Source organism: Cynocephalus volans, chromosome 9, assembly GCF_027409185.1.
Source record: "Cynocephalus volans isolate mCynVol1 chromosome 9, mCynVol1.pri, whole genome shotgun sequence".
NCBI classification, from domain to species: Eukaryota; Metazoa; Chordata; class Mammalia; order Dermoptera; family Cynocephalidae; genus Cynocephalus; species Cynocephalus volans.
The window spans coordinates 124,756,960-124,775,057 of record NC_084468.1 but is presented as its reverse complement, the minus strand read 5'-3'; the positions used below and the strand labels follow the sequence as shown (position 1 = coordinate 124,775,057).

At 37.6% G+C, this 18,098-nt stretch overlaps 1 protein-coding gene across 2 annotated transcripts; it reads right to left on the bottom strand.

The window, feature by feature from the left end:
- Nucleotides 1-4,534: 4,534 nt before the first annotated feature.
- Nucleotides 4,535-15,567, bottom strand: ZNF330 (zinc finger protein 330). 2 transcript variants are annotated; one of them, XM_063108194.1, is made up of 10 exons: nucleotides 15,376-15,567; nucleotides 13,909-14,040; nucleotides 12,067-12,086; nucleotides 11,892-11,962; nucleotides 9,752-9,831; nucleotides 9,178-9,304; nucleotides 8,594-8,698; nucleotides 7,399-7,445; nucleotides 6,229-6,346; nucleotides 4,541-5,189 (listed from the first exon to the last, which is right to left on the bottom strand). In XM_063108194.1, the coding sequence occupies exons 2-10, from the start codon at nucleotides 14,026-14,028 to the stop codon at nucleotides 4,915-4,917; spliced, it is 963 nt and encodes a 320-aa protein (XP_062964264.1). In that variant the 5' UTR covers nucleotides 14,029-14,040; nucleotides 15,376-15,567; the 3' UTR covers nucleotides 4,541-4,914. The 2 variants fall into 2 exon arrangements, with proteins under 2 accessions (XP_062964265.1, XP_062964264.1); XM_063108195.1 differs by lacking the exons at nucleotides 11,892-11,962; nucleotides 15,376-15,567 and having other exon boundaries at nucleotides 4,535-5,189; nucleotides 13,909-14,002.
- Nucleotides 15,568-18,098: the final 2,531 nt, after the last annotated feature.

Below are 18,098 nucleotides of genomic sequence, written 5' to 3'. Positions count from 1 at the left end.
TGTTGGCAGGGTTTCTTCTTTCTGAAGGTTCTAAGGGCTAAGGTGTCTGATGTTTCTCTTTCAGCTTCTGGTGGTTGTGGGCAATCCTTGGCATTCCTTGGCATGTAGCCGTATCACTGTAATCTCTAACTCTATCTTCTCATGGCCTTCTTCCTTGTGTGTATGTCTGTGTGTCCTCTCTTCTTCTTATAAGGTCTTCAGTCTTTGGATTTAGGGCCCACCCTAACCCAGTGTGACCTCATCTTAACAAAGATGCATTTTAATTGCATCTGCAAAGACCCTACTTCCAAATAAGGTCACATTCTGAGGTTCCAGGTGGACATGAATTTTGATGTGACACTACTCAACACATGCATTTCCTCTACTGGGAACACAATGTATAGCAATGTCTTTGATTCAATGCATACCTGTGACTTGAAGAATGATATCAAACCCTTGTGGAATATTGCCCCTGAACTACTGCTTCAGTGTCTTCATTATACCATTGCAACATATCATCAGGAAGGAAGCTTCTGGGTGGTATAGTATGTGATACAACCAGAGGATCCGAAAACCACAGGCCTATTACTACTTTCTTGATGTGACCTGACAGATGTATGTGGGATCTAATGCCAGTGAATCAAACACTTCATAAGCCCTCGGGTACTGATGCTGGATGAGGCCCTGAAGGAAAGAAAGGCAAACCCATTCCAAGAATGTGGGTTCATTCCACCAAAAATGAACCACTGGCCTTTCAAGGATAGCTCGTCTGATCTGTCTCCTAAAGAAATCGTGCCCAATCAGGGGCTCAGCATTAACCTCTATTGCTGACAGGTTTGACATTTGGCAGTGGTTGAAAGTAGATAGGTATTTTGTAAGTTGGAGAACATGCTGTCTGGCCCGGGGGGATATAACTATCTAAATGCAGATGGCACTAACTTCCTCTAGAACTCTAGTGGCCAGCATGTGGTTCTCCTACTGTAGCTTGCCACAAACTCCACAACACACCTCATCCCATCAATAATATCTCCATAATTATAGCATCTACTCTATAGTCTAGAAAGTAGGGCTGCTTCTACTGCAACCTAACCCTGCTACAGGGCCCTTTCCTGGTGTGGGCCCTACTCAAAGCAGGCAGCCTTTTGCATCAACTGGTACATGGGCAGAACACCATCCTCTGGTGTAAAATATGCTGCCTCCAGAACTCAAGGAGGCTCACCAGGCATTGTGCTTTCTTCTTCAGGATAAGCAGGATATGTAGTTCTCTTTTACTTTGAACATGATGCACCAGCCTGTCTCTCACCATTGAAACCCTAAAAATTTGGGGTGTGGCATAAAGTTCGTAAGGACAAAACTGTTAATATGTACTTTTTCTATTCCATGTGAATGCAAGTTATTTCTGATCTCCTTTTCTTACTGAGAATACAGTTACAAAAACCAAGACGATATTCCATGTGCCTGGGCAATAGGTATCTGCTCTAGCAAAGATACCACATCTGGTATAGCAGTTGCAATCAAGGCTACTACTCAGTTGAGCTTGCAGTCGTCTATAGTTATCTTCCAAGATCCATTTAGTTTCTGCAGGGGCCAGAATGGTGAAAAAGTAGATGTAATGAGACTATCATCTCTGTATTCTTAAGATCGCTAAGGGTGGCACTAAGTTCTCCCATTACTCCAGGTGATGCTATTTTTGTATTAATATCTTGGTTGGAGTGAGTAGGAGGCACAAGGTCAGGTTCAGAGGTTTCCGTTTAATCTTCCACACACCCAGTGAAACTACTGTAACTTAATTTGGCCAAGATTCCTTTTATTTACAAACGCCTTCCTCACTCTAATAGGTAAGCAACAAGGACACCAAGTTTCTGGATACCAATGTTGATTCAGAATCTACGTCCAACACTCCTTAAAATGCCTTCCTGAGGGTATAATTACCAGAGTAAATGGCTGTAGGGAAGTAAATTAAATTACCAGAGTAAATGGCTGTAGGGAAGTAAAGTAAATTCCTTTAGGGAAGCACTGAAAGAATTATTACATTGTATAGATGCAATGGTGTTGTAGAGTCCTTCCTCCTAGGACACCCCCCTCCCCCCCCCCAACCACCACCACCACCTCTGCAGTCAGTATGCTCCTTCTCTGAAAACTGACTCAGGTCCAGAAAGTGAGCATGGAACAGTACTATGGTTTGAACTTGTTCTCCTAAGTTCATGTGTAGGAAACTTATCCCTCAATGCAACAGTGCTGGGAGGTGAGGAGTAGGAAGTGGATTAATGTCATTTTTGCACTAGTGCGTTAGCTATCACAGGAGGGGGTTCCAGATAAAAGGATGAGTTTGGCCACTTTCCCTCTATTGCGTGTGCTCTCCTGGCCTTCTGCGTTCTGCCATGGGATGACACAGCAAGAAGGCCCTCTCTAGATGCCAGCACCTTGATGTTGGACTTCCCACCATCCAGAATTTTAATAAACCTTTCTTTATAAATCAGTCTGTGGTATTCTATTATATCAACAGAAAACAGACAAATACAAAGAGAACTTTTTACTGGGGTGACCCCCCTCAACCTCCCTGTCATCCATGCTAATTTCCTCATGGTGCAAACTCAGTAGTACTCTTGTTGAACACCCATTTATTTTGTCCATAAAGGTGCTACATTGTATTAACCTTCTCAATAAGTCTCTGCAGGTTAGTTCCCCTTGACTACCACTCCCCCCTTGATAGTCATTATTTGTGACCCCCTGATTTTTGGCAGTTAGGCACAGCTGGTTGGCCACTATTATTCAGAGTTTTAGCACACACTGCCTTCAGCAATCTGAGCTCTATAATCATTCTTTCCCACTGTCAGAACTGGCCTACAGAGCTACCACAAAGCTTTTTAGTGATGCTCGTGCCTTGTCATCAGTGCATGTCTCCATGGCCTTGTTAAATGGTGTATCCACTGAGCCTTCCCATAAAATATAATCACCTGATGGATATTCCAGCCAGTTTATCCATTCCAGCACACCCACTCCCCTCAACCTTTTAAATCCTTTCTTCTACCATCTGTCACAGTAATCCTGGCACTTAACTTTGCTCAAAATGGGCCAATGCTTTTTCTGTGCTTCTAGAAACCATCCTGGTAAGGAGTTCGTATGATCTCCCAAGATCCTAGCCAGTGTGTAAAACTCTCTAACTTAAGATAGCTCTTATCCTGCATGGGGACTGCCATCAAACTCTCTAATTTTATGACCTGATCCTCTTGATTAAGAATTCTGGTTCCAGTCTCAAGCATACTCCGCTGGTTCTTTCTAGTATATTCTGGCTAATTGCAATTTCTTTGGGGGTATGGTCTGTTTCTTCCCACTTCAGGTACAGCACCTCTCCAACTGATTTTTGCTTAACCTTATAATTACTTAACCCTAATTTTAGGCTTGGAGATTATATTAACTATAATTGCCTGGAGACAGGGAAAGGCCTGATAGGGGGCATGTATTGCCTGGTAAAAGAAGCCTCATTGTCATTCTGCCTTGGAATGGGGTGTAGGAATGCTCACCCTTAACAGGGAGGGGTGGGTTATGACTCCAGGCTCACAAAGTTCAGGAGTCTGTGGAGTAAAAATCTTCAGCAGCATCCATTCTAAGGTCTCCACCTTACTTGTCAGGGTCTCGTGTTTCCCCAAACAGTGCCCTCACCTTGGCATAATAGTCCTGCCTAGGTTGGCAACTGTCTTTGAGGTTTATCCATTCACACTATTAGGTCTTGAGCTTGGTCCTTGGTATTCTCAGCCCTCCTGCTGCAAGAGATAAAAAGCTTTTTCACGTGCAATCAGAGGCCCTCTAGCTTTCACACCTGGCTTTCCATTGCTTTTTATTGCCCTCAGCTGTTCACTGTTTCCACAGGACAAGAATGGTTTAGCAATAGCCATGCAACCTTGTTATCCTCATAGCTACAATTTTCTCCATACATCTAAAATGCCAGCCAGTCAGAAAACACATTCTCTTCTACCACTACACCATCTCAATTCTCTGCCAATGTAAGTTGTAACAGCTGGAACTTGTGCCAGGAACTGTCTGTTCTCCACCTACCATCAATAATGGAGTCTGGGCTGCATACTTTTCTGTCTACCACATAACTAATCTCTGCTACCTATTTCCACATTAGGCAAAAAGTGAAGCAAATGGTTCATACAAAAATATTGGAATGCTTTCCAAAATAAGTTGGAAAAACTGAGAATAAGAAATTAAATATCAAAAGCATATAAGTGAAATACTAGATTTATTCAAAGATAAATGAAATTTCCTGGGTAAAGCTTCTATAATACTATTTCTGATATTATGTCTCTGAAAAATGGCTGAGTAGTCACCTTTGTCAATACATTTAGGTATTAGTAATAGGTACTGTTCAGGACATATAAAGAAAGAGATGAATGAGTCAATTGCTAAAATACATATCATGACTACTTAAGACAACATGAATATTTAATGAAAATTTATAACAATAAATGACTTTCATTCTGAGGACATAAAAGGAAAAATAGTAATCCATTTTACCCATTACATTTTATAAAATCAAACACAATGAATTTATAAGCAGTGTTTTTTAAACAAAAACAGCAATTTAATTTCAAACAAATATATTACCATCCTATTCCATTATTCTGGTATATAATTATCTAATTGGCAAAACCTACCAGATTACTGAAATCAGTAACAATACAATCCACAATGCTTCAATTGCTTGGATCAATAAACACCTTACATTTGAAACTCACATTTCTTATGCTATAAGCCTGATTATCAGTTCCTATAAAAATGCTATGCCCTATTTATTCCTTGGCCCGGTAAGTATGACTAGTTTTTTGCACAAGGTTAAGTGACGGTATTTTTGAACATATGCACATAATTCATCAAGCACACACATTCCTGCTCCTCTCACACATGGCCACCATTGGGCAAGGAGCTCTCCTAGTTCTCTTGTTCCTCATAGTGAGCATAGCCACTGGCATAGGTCCTTCCTAAATTCAAATTAGTGAACAAATCTGATGACTCAGCATCTGAATCCTTTCCGCCTTCATCTTCTTCCTCTTCATCATCCTCTGCTTCATACTCATCCTCCTCTTCATCGTGATAGCCAGTATCACCACACTTGTCAGATGAAAGGTTCTTCCAGTAAACATCATACCCAGAAGCCCCATCACCCTCTTCACTTCCAGTCTGCCTGCCAAATTTCAGCGAGCGTGCTACAAGACAGACAAGCACACAGCACTTTTTTTAATTCCACTTTTCTACCTCCTCATTTTCCTCTATAATATATAAAATTACATAAGATTCATTGCCTGCTTTTTACTCCCAAATGAAAAAATTGACCATATTTTCCTAATTTTCTCATGTGATAAGTCTATACACACTATAACAAATAATAAAGATTACAGTGTCATTTCATTAATCTAGAAACAGAAAACAAAATTAGAACAATAAAACTCTCCAAAAACAATAAAGCATGTTAAAAACTAAAATACCCTCCTGTTGGTCAATTACATTTTTCTTAAGATAGTTATTTTATAATGCAGATACCCTGGAAAACAAAGCCTTTCATTTCTTCTGCCTTAGTAGCTACACGAAACAAAGTTTAGTGCATAAGACCAGCAAAATCAACAGTCTCACCTCATTGTATAACTACATCTTTGATTAAAGTATTGTCAGAGTCATTTATAATTATGGTTCCATCTTGGTATGTCTCGTAGTCAAATTTCTCTTTAAATTGTGAGCTGCATTACTATATGCACATTTGTAGTAGTCTTATTCCTTCATAAAAAAGTTATATAAAAACTATAAAACAATTTCCTATTGTAGTGATTTATTACACAGTAAGCACAGCTGCTTAAATACCACACATTTAAGAATTCAGAATGAATCTGACTTCCAAGTACTAAAGATTACCACCACTTGAGTATTCAGGATTTTATAGCTACTCAATTATTTAAGAAGAAAGCCTAAGCAAAAACAAAAAAATCATTTTTTCTAATCTTAAATTTCAGTATTTTCTGTCATTAACTGAGTGAGGCAATTAACAAATATCAAAATGAATGTTGGCATATTTCTTAAATTAAAAAGTTTTACCCACATATTTTCCAAGCTGTAAAATTCTACTTGCTTAGGAGAACATATTCATCTTTTCAAATAGCAAGAAGAGGTGATAAGAAAAATAGAAAGGAAAAAAAAAAAAACTTTAAGTGTGAAAGCAAAATCACTCCACTGGTATCTTAAGAATAGCCTTACTTGACATGCTAAGATCCTTAGTCTCCTGAGTTTCGTGTCCACATTTAGGGCAAGGAGGCTGTTTTCCTTTTTCTTGCTTAAACACCTTGCTCCTTGTATGATCATCACAGAAACAAGCCTACAAGAAGTAAAAAATAAATAAATATATAAAAATTTAAAGATACAGTTTTGTTAAGGCAGAGAGATTAGGAATTTTGTTGGGACTAGTCATACTCCTGCTTTCAATTTCTTAAGGGAAACAGGTTTGCCAGAACTTTCCTGAATTTAGACCTAACACAAGGTAGAGTGACTAACAACAAAGAGAGTATGACATGTGGATACATTTACTCATCTATAAATATTTGAGTATTTACAAGGTCCCTAATGACTAATTGTAAACAGCCTATTTACTCTCACATAGTATACAGTCTAACTGGAGACAGTGAAGAGGCAATGACAAGACATTAAGCATTGAAAAGGAAGTGCAAAGGAGGGGCATTAAACCAGACATGGATTCAGGAAAGGCTTCTTGGCGATATGAAGCCTTAGCTGAGATCTGAAGGAGAATGGGTGTGCAGTAGGGTAAGCAAAGATATGAGTTAGGTCTAGCCAGAGAAAACAGTGTAGACAACGACTAAAAGCTTGACAGCATGAACATCTTCAACAAACTGAAAGCCTCTGGTAAAACTCGAGCAGGGTTGGAAGAAAAATAAGAGATCAGGTTAGGAATATAAGTAAGAACCAGAGAAATGTTGCTGAGAGAAAATGAATTAGCTGCATCTGTTTGGTAAACTTTGACAAAGAGAAATTCTGGAGACAAGTTCTAAGGAAACAAGAGTATTATGAAAATCTTCACTTTACACAAACTCTTCTAAGCATATGCATCTTGACATTAATTAAAATATACTACTAAAACTTTGGTCAAAATGTTCTCCATAAACATTGGTGTAAAAATCGCTGAGCCAAGATCCCGGAAACATGTGCAGTAGTGGCAATTCAACTACAAGCCAAATGGATGACCACTGGAAAGTCACTTAAGCTTTCTCAACTTCAATTCCACAAAATCAAAAATAAATTACATAATTTTTAAGGTCTGTTATGGATTAATTACAGCTATAAATAATCCAGGGACTGGTGGAGGAGGAGAGGGATTGAAAACAAAATCTTAAAAGAAAAAATACTTAAGTATACCTTACAACGGAGACACGAATGCTGACCAAGCCGATTGCATGAAACACCTGTGTGAGATAGATCCATCTTAAAATCCTGTCAATTATTCAGTTCTTGTATTTTTCCTTCGCCTTTTATTGAATCACTAAAAGCTCTTGATGGAATTATAACTTTATCACTCACAGTTGCCTGTCCTTTGGGTTCAAATGCTATAAAACACACAAAGCTCCCAAGCCCCAAATAAAATGATTCAAGTTTTATATTATATATTCTGCAAAAGCTCAACAATGCTACATACTTCAAAATGCTCTTTTAATCTTTGAGAATTTTCTACATAAATATTGCAAGAATTATATATTCATGTGTATATATATATATATATTCAAGGACGTGGATACCTGGGGAATTGCAGTCTTTTTCCTATCATAATAACTACTAATTAATAAGGGTTTTCAAAGTTCCAGGTATCACACATTAATGCTTTATATGGATTCCCATTTCAATTAACCTCAACCCAGTCAGTAACATTGGTTCTCAACTGGAAAATGCATAAGAATTGTGTATTCAGGTTAAATACAAATGCCAAGCAGATGCAGGTTAAATACAGATGCCACAACAGACATAAAGATAGAATCTCCAGGGATGAGGCCTGAGCACCTGTATTTTTTTTAAAAACTCCACTAGTATTTCTGATGCATACTCCTGTCTAAAAATCACTGAAACCAACTAGCAGAAATAAACTAAGGGTGGTAGCATTTACTTGAGGACACTTGGAAATGGTAAGTGGGGAGAGGACAGGGTTTGACTGTTATAATAACTTAAAGGTAAAAATGACATTTGGGGGCTGGCCAATTAGTTCAATTGGTTAGAACGTGGCGTTATAACACCAAGGCCAAAGGTTCGGGTGCCCATACCAGCGAGCTGCCCAAAAAAAAGAAAATAAAAAAACGGTACTCAGGACCAGGATGCTGTAAGTCCTGCAATGCCTGCTCAAGCCTACAAAATGCAGAACTGACCCAAATAATATGTCACTGAATTCCTTGTTGAAAAACTTAGGACTATGTGTTCTGAATTTTTTCTAGAAACAGAAAATAGATACTGAGTTAAAATACAGTTTATAAGAGCAGCATACAAATCTTGATTCTTTTTTCACTAAGTTTAACACATACTATTCAGAACCTTGGGTATAAAGAACATCTAATATAAAAAAACTTACATTTAAATGTTTCCGCTTCCAAAACCTGGCAGCTGGCTTGATGCTCAAATTGATCATCTTCGCAGAGAAAGTTATGGCAAAAAGAACAACTGAATATTCGGCCTCCTATTAGATTAAAAAAGAAAAAAATACCCCAAAAATGTAAATACAATAAACTTTGATATAAAAAAATCTTATATATAAAACTGCTTAGAAGAGATGGCAAATTATTTCAGAGGAACACCAAAATTGCACAGCAATGTTTGTTCTGGTAAAAGCCAAAATAAAATCTGTTAAAGTACTTGAAATTGAACCATAAAAAAGCGGATTCCCATTATCCCCTGGCTACTCACATAACACTCACATTGCTCAAAGAGACTATCTGCTCCCCCACAACTCCCTTCCCTACATGCTTAAATAAACAATACCATCACTGACTATTACTGTTGGTATAAATCCCACTTCCAACTAAACTGATAATCAAAACAGTACCAGTACTTAGGATTGACAATATGATGAAAAAAAATATTAAAAATAGCATTCATAAAGTTTAAAAGTCAGCCTTCACATATAACAAAGCTCACTGTATGTATCTAATCACTCACCATGGTCCCATACACCTCGTTCACATTCAACACACTCAGCATCAGTAAGAGGGCAGGCACAGGCATGTGTACTGAGGCATTTCCTACCATGGCAAACCCAAGCTTCACAGAAGTCACATATCGCACCCTGCAATCAAGGAACAAGAAAACTCAATCACTGTCACCAGCTGCAACCATCATTTAATCAACAGCAACCATCAAAATGGTATTCACTTAGCAATTTATCAACCCTCTATGATAGCAGGTAGCTTCATTGAAAGGTTTTACTGCTCTAAGCCAAAATTAAAGAAGGTTCTCTGAAAAACTACTTCACCAACAGCTACCCACAATATACAAAAGTTGGCTATAAATCAAAAGAAAAAGCAAAGGGAAAACTATACACTTCTATCTCATGACAGAAAATTATATGTTCTTGGAAAAGTTACCATAAATAAAATATTCCATTTGACACAAAAATAGTATTATGTTCCTCATGGACTAAAATGTGGACCTAAAGCATAAAATCACAGAACAGAATGACTTTTTATTATCTTTGGAAACCTACCAGTCTAAGAGATAATGACAAGACGCTTACCACCATTGCAAGGCCAGTACTGTATACACCAGCATGCTTTATGACACAGTCTGAAGACTTCATCATGCACTTTGTTTTCCCTAGTAAAGAAAAAAACTTGCACTATTAGTCTTGCAAAGTAATACATACAAAATTAACTAATTCCTCTTTTTATCTAGCCCAAGTTCCAAAACAAATGGAATGAAATCAGTATCATTTACTGCTTACATAACTATAAAGAGAAAATGGACATATAACTGAGATCTCATTACCTGAGTCAGATCTTTTGAGATTAGAAATGCATTAATAAATCTGTAAAAATGTACTATACAATAAAGTAATTTGTATGCTAATTCATGTCTGTAGTAAAATCAGAAATTGCAGATTATGCTTTGTAATCTAATGATCATTTTAACAGTTTAAAAACAATCAAATTTTCAGATAAATCAAAACAGATTTTTAAAAACCATGCTTTAAAACAAATTTTACTTTTGATAATTCACAATAAAAACAGTCTGATTTGAAGTTATCACTTCTTTCCACAAAACACCTCAAATCAAACCAAACCAAACCAAACCATGAGTATGCAACTTGTTTATCCCAGGTAAACAGAATTTTGAAATAGTGCCTAAATAAGTACAAAAAATAACAGTACACTGATACAGCTGAAAATCACAACACAGCCACAAGAGGTCTGATCTAGCAGCAAATTAGCAACCCAAAAAACATTGTCAGGAAATCAGTGTATCAAATACTATGTGAGGATTAATGATGACATATTAATCACTCATCTGAGACTACACAAAGTGGAACAGAACACAAATGAAACAAGATACTTAATTTTACATTATCTTGATTTCCTAAGGAACAAAGTTAGACAAGAGGAAATGGAAAGAAAGAGAAACTGGAAATGAAAGGCAGCAGCTACTCAACTGTTCATTGTCTAATGCTAAGTTTAAGAATCAGTAAGTGGAAAATGCATCCATGTACAGCACTACAAAATTCAAGCCCAGAGACACTGAAAACATAGCAAAGTCCTAACAAGACCTCATTTCTTAATCTGTAAAATCTATTTTCTCATTCTACATTCACCTTTTGTAAAATAAGGATATAAAAACTGTCAGATGAGTATTACATCTAGGCCAGTTTTCTCTTTTTCATTAATTGTAGAACTAAAATAAGTCTTCTTTGAAAGTCAGAACTACACTAGAAATATCCAAGGATGTAGCCCTAACCATGACTAACTTTCTTCCATATTATCAAACATAAACTCATTTAAGCAAGCATATCCCAAATTGCTCCACCTTATTTATCCCATAAATAAAGGATAACTGTTCAAATAAAATTTAGGCGGCAACTGTGGAGTGAATAAAGTTAATTAGCTTTCTATATTGCAGGTCTTCAGCACTTTTAATACATAAGTATGTAACAGAAATCTCCCAGATGGGAATGAAGGAATGAATCATGCAACATTTCTCAAATGTATATATTTTTTCAAGAAATACCTTTATTCAGGTAGACCGTGGAAGACTACTTGGGAAACACTAATCTTGCTGCTTTATAAACCACCATTTAGTTTTATTTTGAATAATCATTTCACGGTAAAAGTTTCCACCTATATTTGGGAACTAGGTACATGACTTAGGAACTGTATTTCAATCATTGGGGAACACATTTGAGGAAATTCAAGAATCACATGATAAGTACCAAACAGGAGAACAACTGATCACAAAATAAGCACCAGGTAAATGTGGAGTAAAATTATTCTCAATAGTCTAACAGACGGTTGGCAATTTAAGCAGGAATCAAATTATAGAAAAGCAAACAAATGGATATTGACGTGACTAAGGTGGTGTAATAAAAAATTCAGAATCACCAAATGTTATTAGCCTGAAATCTAATCTATTAATGTTTAAAACAACTTGTTGGTAACCTACATGTAAATTGTACCTTAATTACTTTCCAGCATTACATCAAAGAGGCAAAACCAAGACGTGATAGTTCTTTGGGAGGCCAAACAACACTGTATGTTATTTTATTAACAATAAGGCATAACATTATTGTAAACAATAATGACAAACTCACAGGTTCAAATCGATTACCTGCAAAACAAATGTTTGATAAAAGAACAGGCATGTATCCTTACTCATCATATACTTACCACACTGTGCACAAATTGGTAACTTCTGTACAGAATTACAAAAATAGCAAAATGCTCTATTCTTCTGCCGCCTTGTCATGTAAAATAAAATTTTAAAATACAGTCAATATCAGATAAAAGGTCAGAGGGACTATTTTATTACATGTAAATAGAAAAAAGAATAAATAAAACTTACCTCTGACACTTGTCACATTCCTGTAAAATGTAAAAATATCACATTAATTTTTCTGCTGGATAAAAAATGCAAATCTACTTGTATTATACAGAATATCCTGTTTTTCGTGTTAAGATTTAAGTGACACTACTCCAAACCTTCCAATCCCACCCAAGCATCTGCATATTCTTAAATAAAAAAGGTATGCAACAAAGTATACTCTGGTCATACCACACTAGTGGAAAAAGTGGCATTATTACAAAGGAGGCTAAATACAGTGGTGGTTTGTTTTTCTATTTTTTTTTAAGGAATCAAATACTACAGCATGGACACAAGAAACAGAGAACCCAAAATAATAAAGCCCACATAAAATCCAGATTCCTAAACATGACTTTAAAAGCTCTCCACAACCTAATCCCTAACCACTTTTCAAATTTTGCTTGCCTGTTCCCTTTAGATTCAAGTCACTATTGATCAGCCATTCCTCAACTTTCTCTTCTCCATGCCTTATCCTAACACTTTTTCCTGAAAAGTCCCTCCTTGAAATCTCTGCCTGTTGAAAATTCTGGTCATAATCCCACCTCCTCTGTGAACTGCACACCCTCCACACACACCCAACTTTATCACCTCTTAGTTCTAATGAATACATTGCACCTTTTTTTGAAGCACTTACCAAAATCTAGCTCTCATTATATGTATATATATTTACATAGGTCATTCATTTATTGTTTTGTCTCCCCAGCACACTTCACACAGAAGGGAATCCCCACTGTCACATCTGTGCTTTGTAATCCTGCCTCCCTTCCCCATAAACATTAGTCCTGGGATGGGTACTGGCTCAAGCCCAACCTATCAGTTCTTTCCTTCTCTGACTGCAACAATATGATGTGAGAAATGCAAGCCATCAGTAACTATGAAGCCAAACAACCAGAGTAAAAGAAACAAAAGCAAAAATGGAACTACAAGTTGTCCTGAATCCCAGCTATATCCTTCTCCCTTTATCCATTCAATAGACTATTTTTCTATAAAGTTATCTAAGTTGGATTTCTATCATTTATAAACAAACAAGTCCTAAGTAATACACAACACAACTGAGCTATAAGCTTGAGAAAACATGGACCATGTCACTCATCTACGTATTCCCCACAGTGCTTAATACAGTACCTGGCACAGAACAGATGGACAATAACATTTGCTAAATTAAGTCACATTAAGCACTTCATGTATGTTCAATGAAACAAAAGAAAGAAAAAAATCAAGAGAAACAGTGGGAATAGAAAAGGTAGAGGAGTGAAAACAAGGAGAAATGGGATAACTCAGAGAAACACAGTCAAAGAAAGGAAAGAGATAATGATGACATAGTAATATTTCGCTTTTTCACAACTTTCACCATTCAGAGCAGCCCAGAATTCATCAGGACTAACACACTCAACATATGCAGATAAGGTAACAGAACAGGAAGCCAAAAGAGATGTCAGGAAAAATGAAAAGTTCAGAAAAAAAGAAATCAAATGAGTTAAGAACTGCTAAGAGAAAATGATAAAAACCCAACTGATAAGACAAATTGAGTTAAGAGAGGCTGGAAAATGTTACACAGTTCCTTTTATATATTCTTGTTCAATATCTATTCATCACCAATAATATCTGAGGCAGTACCTTACGTTTTGTAAATAACAAAAAATCAAACAAATCATTGCTACCTGGTGTTAGTGAGAACGATGAATGTGCCTCTAACACAGATTTCAAACTCAGTAATAAAATATCTGCAGGAACACTCTATTCACTAAAATTTTACTCAGGTGTATTTCAGATAAAATACTGTATCACTTCTCAAATATCAAGAAATATTTAAAAAGCTGTTACCATTGAAGCATTACATGGGTGTTTAGCTAAATCTATAGTGCTTCTTGAGGCTCTCAGTTGTTTTTCACGTTCCCGGCGGTTCTCAGCCTTCTTCCTCGCACCAGTCTTTTTTTTAGGCATTTCCCCCTCTTTCTACAGAAGAGAACAGAAAAGATATAATTGCCTGGTTGCATTTACTATTTTAATAAACTAAGAAAATGTACAATGAAGTACTGTTCTTATTCAAATTTTAAATACAACTCTGTCATTCTTACGGCTAAGCACATTTTAAGCCTTTATGAAACATTAAGCACACATTTTTCGAAAATAAAGTAATGATTTTAAAATAAGGCATTTATTTGCACTAGGCAATTCTACAAAATGTTGAAACCAAAAAAATTATCCTAAAAGCCAAAGTACAGTAGTTTCCTTTACCCACTAAAAAAGTTTTTCTAAGTATCTGCCCCTCGTTAAAAAAAAATTCATTAGGCATATAACATTAATAAGAAATCATTTTAAAGTGCCTTATTTATTCACTTTAAATCACTTTTTTGAGCTATAAATTCAGATGACCTGATACTGCCAAAACTTAAAGTATTTTTCCTATGTAATATCTAAATAAAACATCTAACAGTCAACAAATGACACCATAAACTACAAAGTCAAACCATTCTCTGAAAAGATGGAGATATTACACTTGTTTTGACTCTTTAAAAACTACTCTTCTCTCTACATGCAGTGAGCATAGGACTGTAATTTTAACAGAGTTCAAATATATGTTTAAGAATGTATGTTTACTATTTACAGGGGTACTTCAAAAAGTTCGAAAAAAGAATTGAAAGATAATAGGAAACTTCCCATGAACTTTTTCAAGTACCTTGTTATAACAAAGTAAGGACTTTAAAACCGACTTTCAACACTTAGTTGAAAGAACCACCACTCCTAGAAAACAAGCATTTTCTAAATTTTAGTTTTCTGAATGGAATGTCCAACCAAAAACCAAGTGGTAGGGAGGATGGTAGCGACTCAAAACTATAGGCAGAGCCACCAGGAGATTTAATAAGTAGTTACTTAGGTAAAGTCCAAGCCAGAGGGCACCCTTCCATATTTAAAATGTCAAAATCCAGACGGTGTACTACGCCAGGAGCTCAGAAAATAATCATGAGGTGATCACACAGTCGAATTTTTCGCGTCCCCAGGGGTGTCTTGTGAACCGCTGAGAAAGATGAGCCTCAATTTTTTTTCCCTCCAATTATTTTGGACATGAAAAAGAGCGAATCCCTTTTCTCAGCCTTAAATGGTTTCAAGCCCTTCTCGAGTAACGCTCTAACTTCTTCTGGACACTACCCGTGTCACCAAGTATGGACACGGGCAAAGGGTCACTGCGGCTTTAGAAGTGAAGTCTGGAGTCGGAGGACCCAGGGGGTGGAGGGAGCGTCCAGAGGAGACAGAGAGGAGGCGCCACGCGGCTCGGGCGGGACCCCCTACCTCGCGGGCGCTCCGGGCCGACCTCGCTCACCCTCGCGGGGAGGTCAGGCTCACTCCGGGGGCCGAAGAACGGGAAAGGGCGTGAGGCCGGCCCGTGGCAGCAGTAACTCCAACTTGTGAAGCAGGACCCCGCGGAAGAAGATACTAAGACCCAGGAAGGCTGACAGAGACGGTTTCCGACACCAGGAGAAGGGCCGGATGTCCTTTTACGTCACAGCGTCCTCACGGCACACGTCGACGGGAGAGGGCCCGCCCCCTCCGTTCGCTCCGCCCCGGTCCCGCCCCCTCCCGCGGGGGCGGGGCTCCCATTCCTGGGCAGAGGACCTGTTAAGAGGAAGGAAGTGAGGCCAGGGAGAACATGGGAAACAGGGAACTAAGGAAGGGAACGGAACGGAAGGCCCCAAAATTTCGTTTTTTCAGAAAAAGGAGAAATCTAAAAGGAAAAGGAAAAAACTCACCAACTTGGTACTGCATCAGTTGACTCAAAAACAGCAAATTCTTGCCTAATTCTTTTGGAAACCTATCCACTACCTACATCCGTGCCTAACATCCCTCCTTTTCTTGGTTGCTGAACAAGTTGTGCTTTCAATTGCCTGAAGTTGCATACTGTCCTCCTCTGTCTCTCATCTCCACTGTGCCTTCTGGATTCCATTCCTTTGTGAACTAACTCTCTGCTGTGTGCTCTGCCCGTTCTTAACTGAAGCCTGACCATCCTCTTGCAGCATTAGGGTCTCTTTCTTTTCAGTCCACCACGCTGACCTTGGCATAGGCAACCTAGCTGGGTTTCATGGTTAATCTCCCTTGGAGCTCTGCCACACTTACGATCAAGTGCTGAGCCTGTTACTCAGCTTTTTCTGCCTTCCCACTGCAGGAGATAAAAGCCTCTTTAATTGCTACCAAAGAGGCCTTCTAGATTTTACTCTTAGATTGTAATGGTCAATTAACCACTGTCAGCTTTTTGCTATTTCCAAAGAATCTATTTTTCTTAGCAACAGTCAATGCCAGTGTCCCTAAGATTACTATTTCCCTCATATTTCTTGAATGCATGATACCTTGCAGCCAGTAGTATATTACCTTCCATTGGAATACTGTCCCAGTGCATTACTGATGAAAGTTTTAACTACAACTGCACTGTTACCTTGCGCCGAGGTCTATCTCTCCTAAAACCATCACCTATGAGGGAGTCCTCATTGACAATTAGGTAGTTTGTAACTCAAATCATAAATTCTATCTAGCTTCTACTTTCTTGGACCACTCTTGGCACTGACTGTCTTAGGTAGTTTCCCTAGGAAGCATACTGAGTCAGAGATGAGTATAGAGAGTGTATTAGGGAGTGGTTTGGGGAGCAACACCTGTGGGAGGGATGGTAGCTGGATTGGACTGAGGGAAGAGTTGGTCTGCAATGTAGTCTCAGTGAAGGCCTTAGCTTAGAAGTTGGAATGTCCCTTCAGAGTTATCTTAAGTTAGGGCAAGTGGACTGGGTCTATTATATACCTGTGACATTTAGTCATTGGATGAGGTCTGCCAAAGGAAAGGGATGTGTTCTTGGGCTAAACTACTGAAGAGGGCTGACAGCTGAATTGTGTCAGCTTGCTGCACTTTCAGCTCAGAAAATAAGTCCTTAATTTCTGAAGTATTTGGGTAGTGACTCCCAGTATTCACTCCAAAGAATGATGGCAAAATAAAGAAATATTCAGACAAAGACAAAGAAACTTTACCATTCATAAACACTCAGTGAATTCCATTAGGTGTACTTCAGGAAGATGAAACTGGAATTCAGAAGAAAAAAGTATGATGCAACGACTAATAGTGGGTAATTGATTCATTTAACGTATGGAGTATATTAGTCCATTTCTGTTGCTTATGCTGAAAATACTTGGAACTGTATTTGTAAGTAAATGAAATGTATTGCTTACAGTTTTGAAGGTTAGGAAGTCCAAAATCCAGGAAACATACCTGGTAAGGGTCTTCCTTCGCAGTACAGCAGGGGTCTTGTGTGGCAGAATGGCAGAGCAGAAAGAGACTGTCACATGCTGTCTTTTTAAAGCCCTCAGCACCATGCCCATGAATTAGGGCATGGGCCTTGCAATCCAGTCACCTATCTGAGGACCCACCTTTCAATTACCATAACAGGTTTTTCCACCATATCAACACTGTCATAGTGGGGGCCAAGTTTCTGATACTTGGAACTTTAAGGGACACAATTTAAGCTTCAATGAATTTGGGGGAAACATTCAGTCCACAGCATAGGGTGAATCTAAAACATTATCTGTATAAAACAACAAAACTATAATAAACAATTTGGGGTATGAAAACTACAAGGAACTTAAATATTCTATAAATTCAATGCAATTTAAATCAAATTTTAACAGAGTTTTTTAATGGAATTTGATGAATTGATCCTAAAATTCATGAGGATGAGTAAAGAGCCACGAAAAGCCCAGACAATTTTAAACACAAACAAAAGAATACTTTATTTATAATAAAGCTCCAGTAATTAAAACATTGTTGTATAGAGTCATATGTCAACAAATAGAAAAATGTAATTGAATAGAAAACCTAGATACAGGCTCACATAATTTGGGTACTTAGTAAATGGTTTATGTTTTATTAGCATTAGTGAGAAAATATGTATTGTGGAGACTATTGGCTATCCATATGGAGAAAAATAAAATTAGATCCCTATTTAACAGCACACGTAAAAATAAATTCCAGATGGATTA

What these genes read in the sequence shown, in the direction of transcription:
- ZNF330 (XM_063108194.1), bottom strand. Translation starts at nt 14,028, where the DNA reads ATGCCTAAAAAAAAGACTGGTGCGAGGAAGAAGGCTGAGAACCGCCGG. An exon ending in GTACTGGCCTTGCAATGGTG is followed by an intron (nt 9,305 to 9,751) that starts GTAAGCGTCTTG and finishes CCTTGATTGCAG; the next exon opens with GGTGCGATATGTGACTTCTG. An exon ending in TAAGGATCTTAGCATGTCAA is followed by an intron (nt 5,190 to 6,228) that starts GTAAGGCTATTC and finishes TCTGTCTTGTAG; the next exon opens with CACGCTCGCTGAAATTTGGC.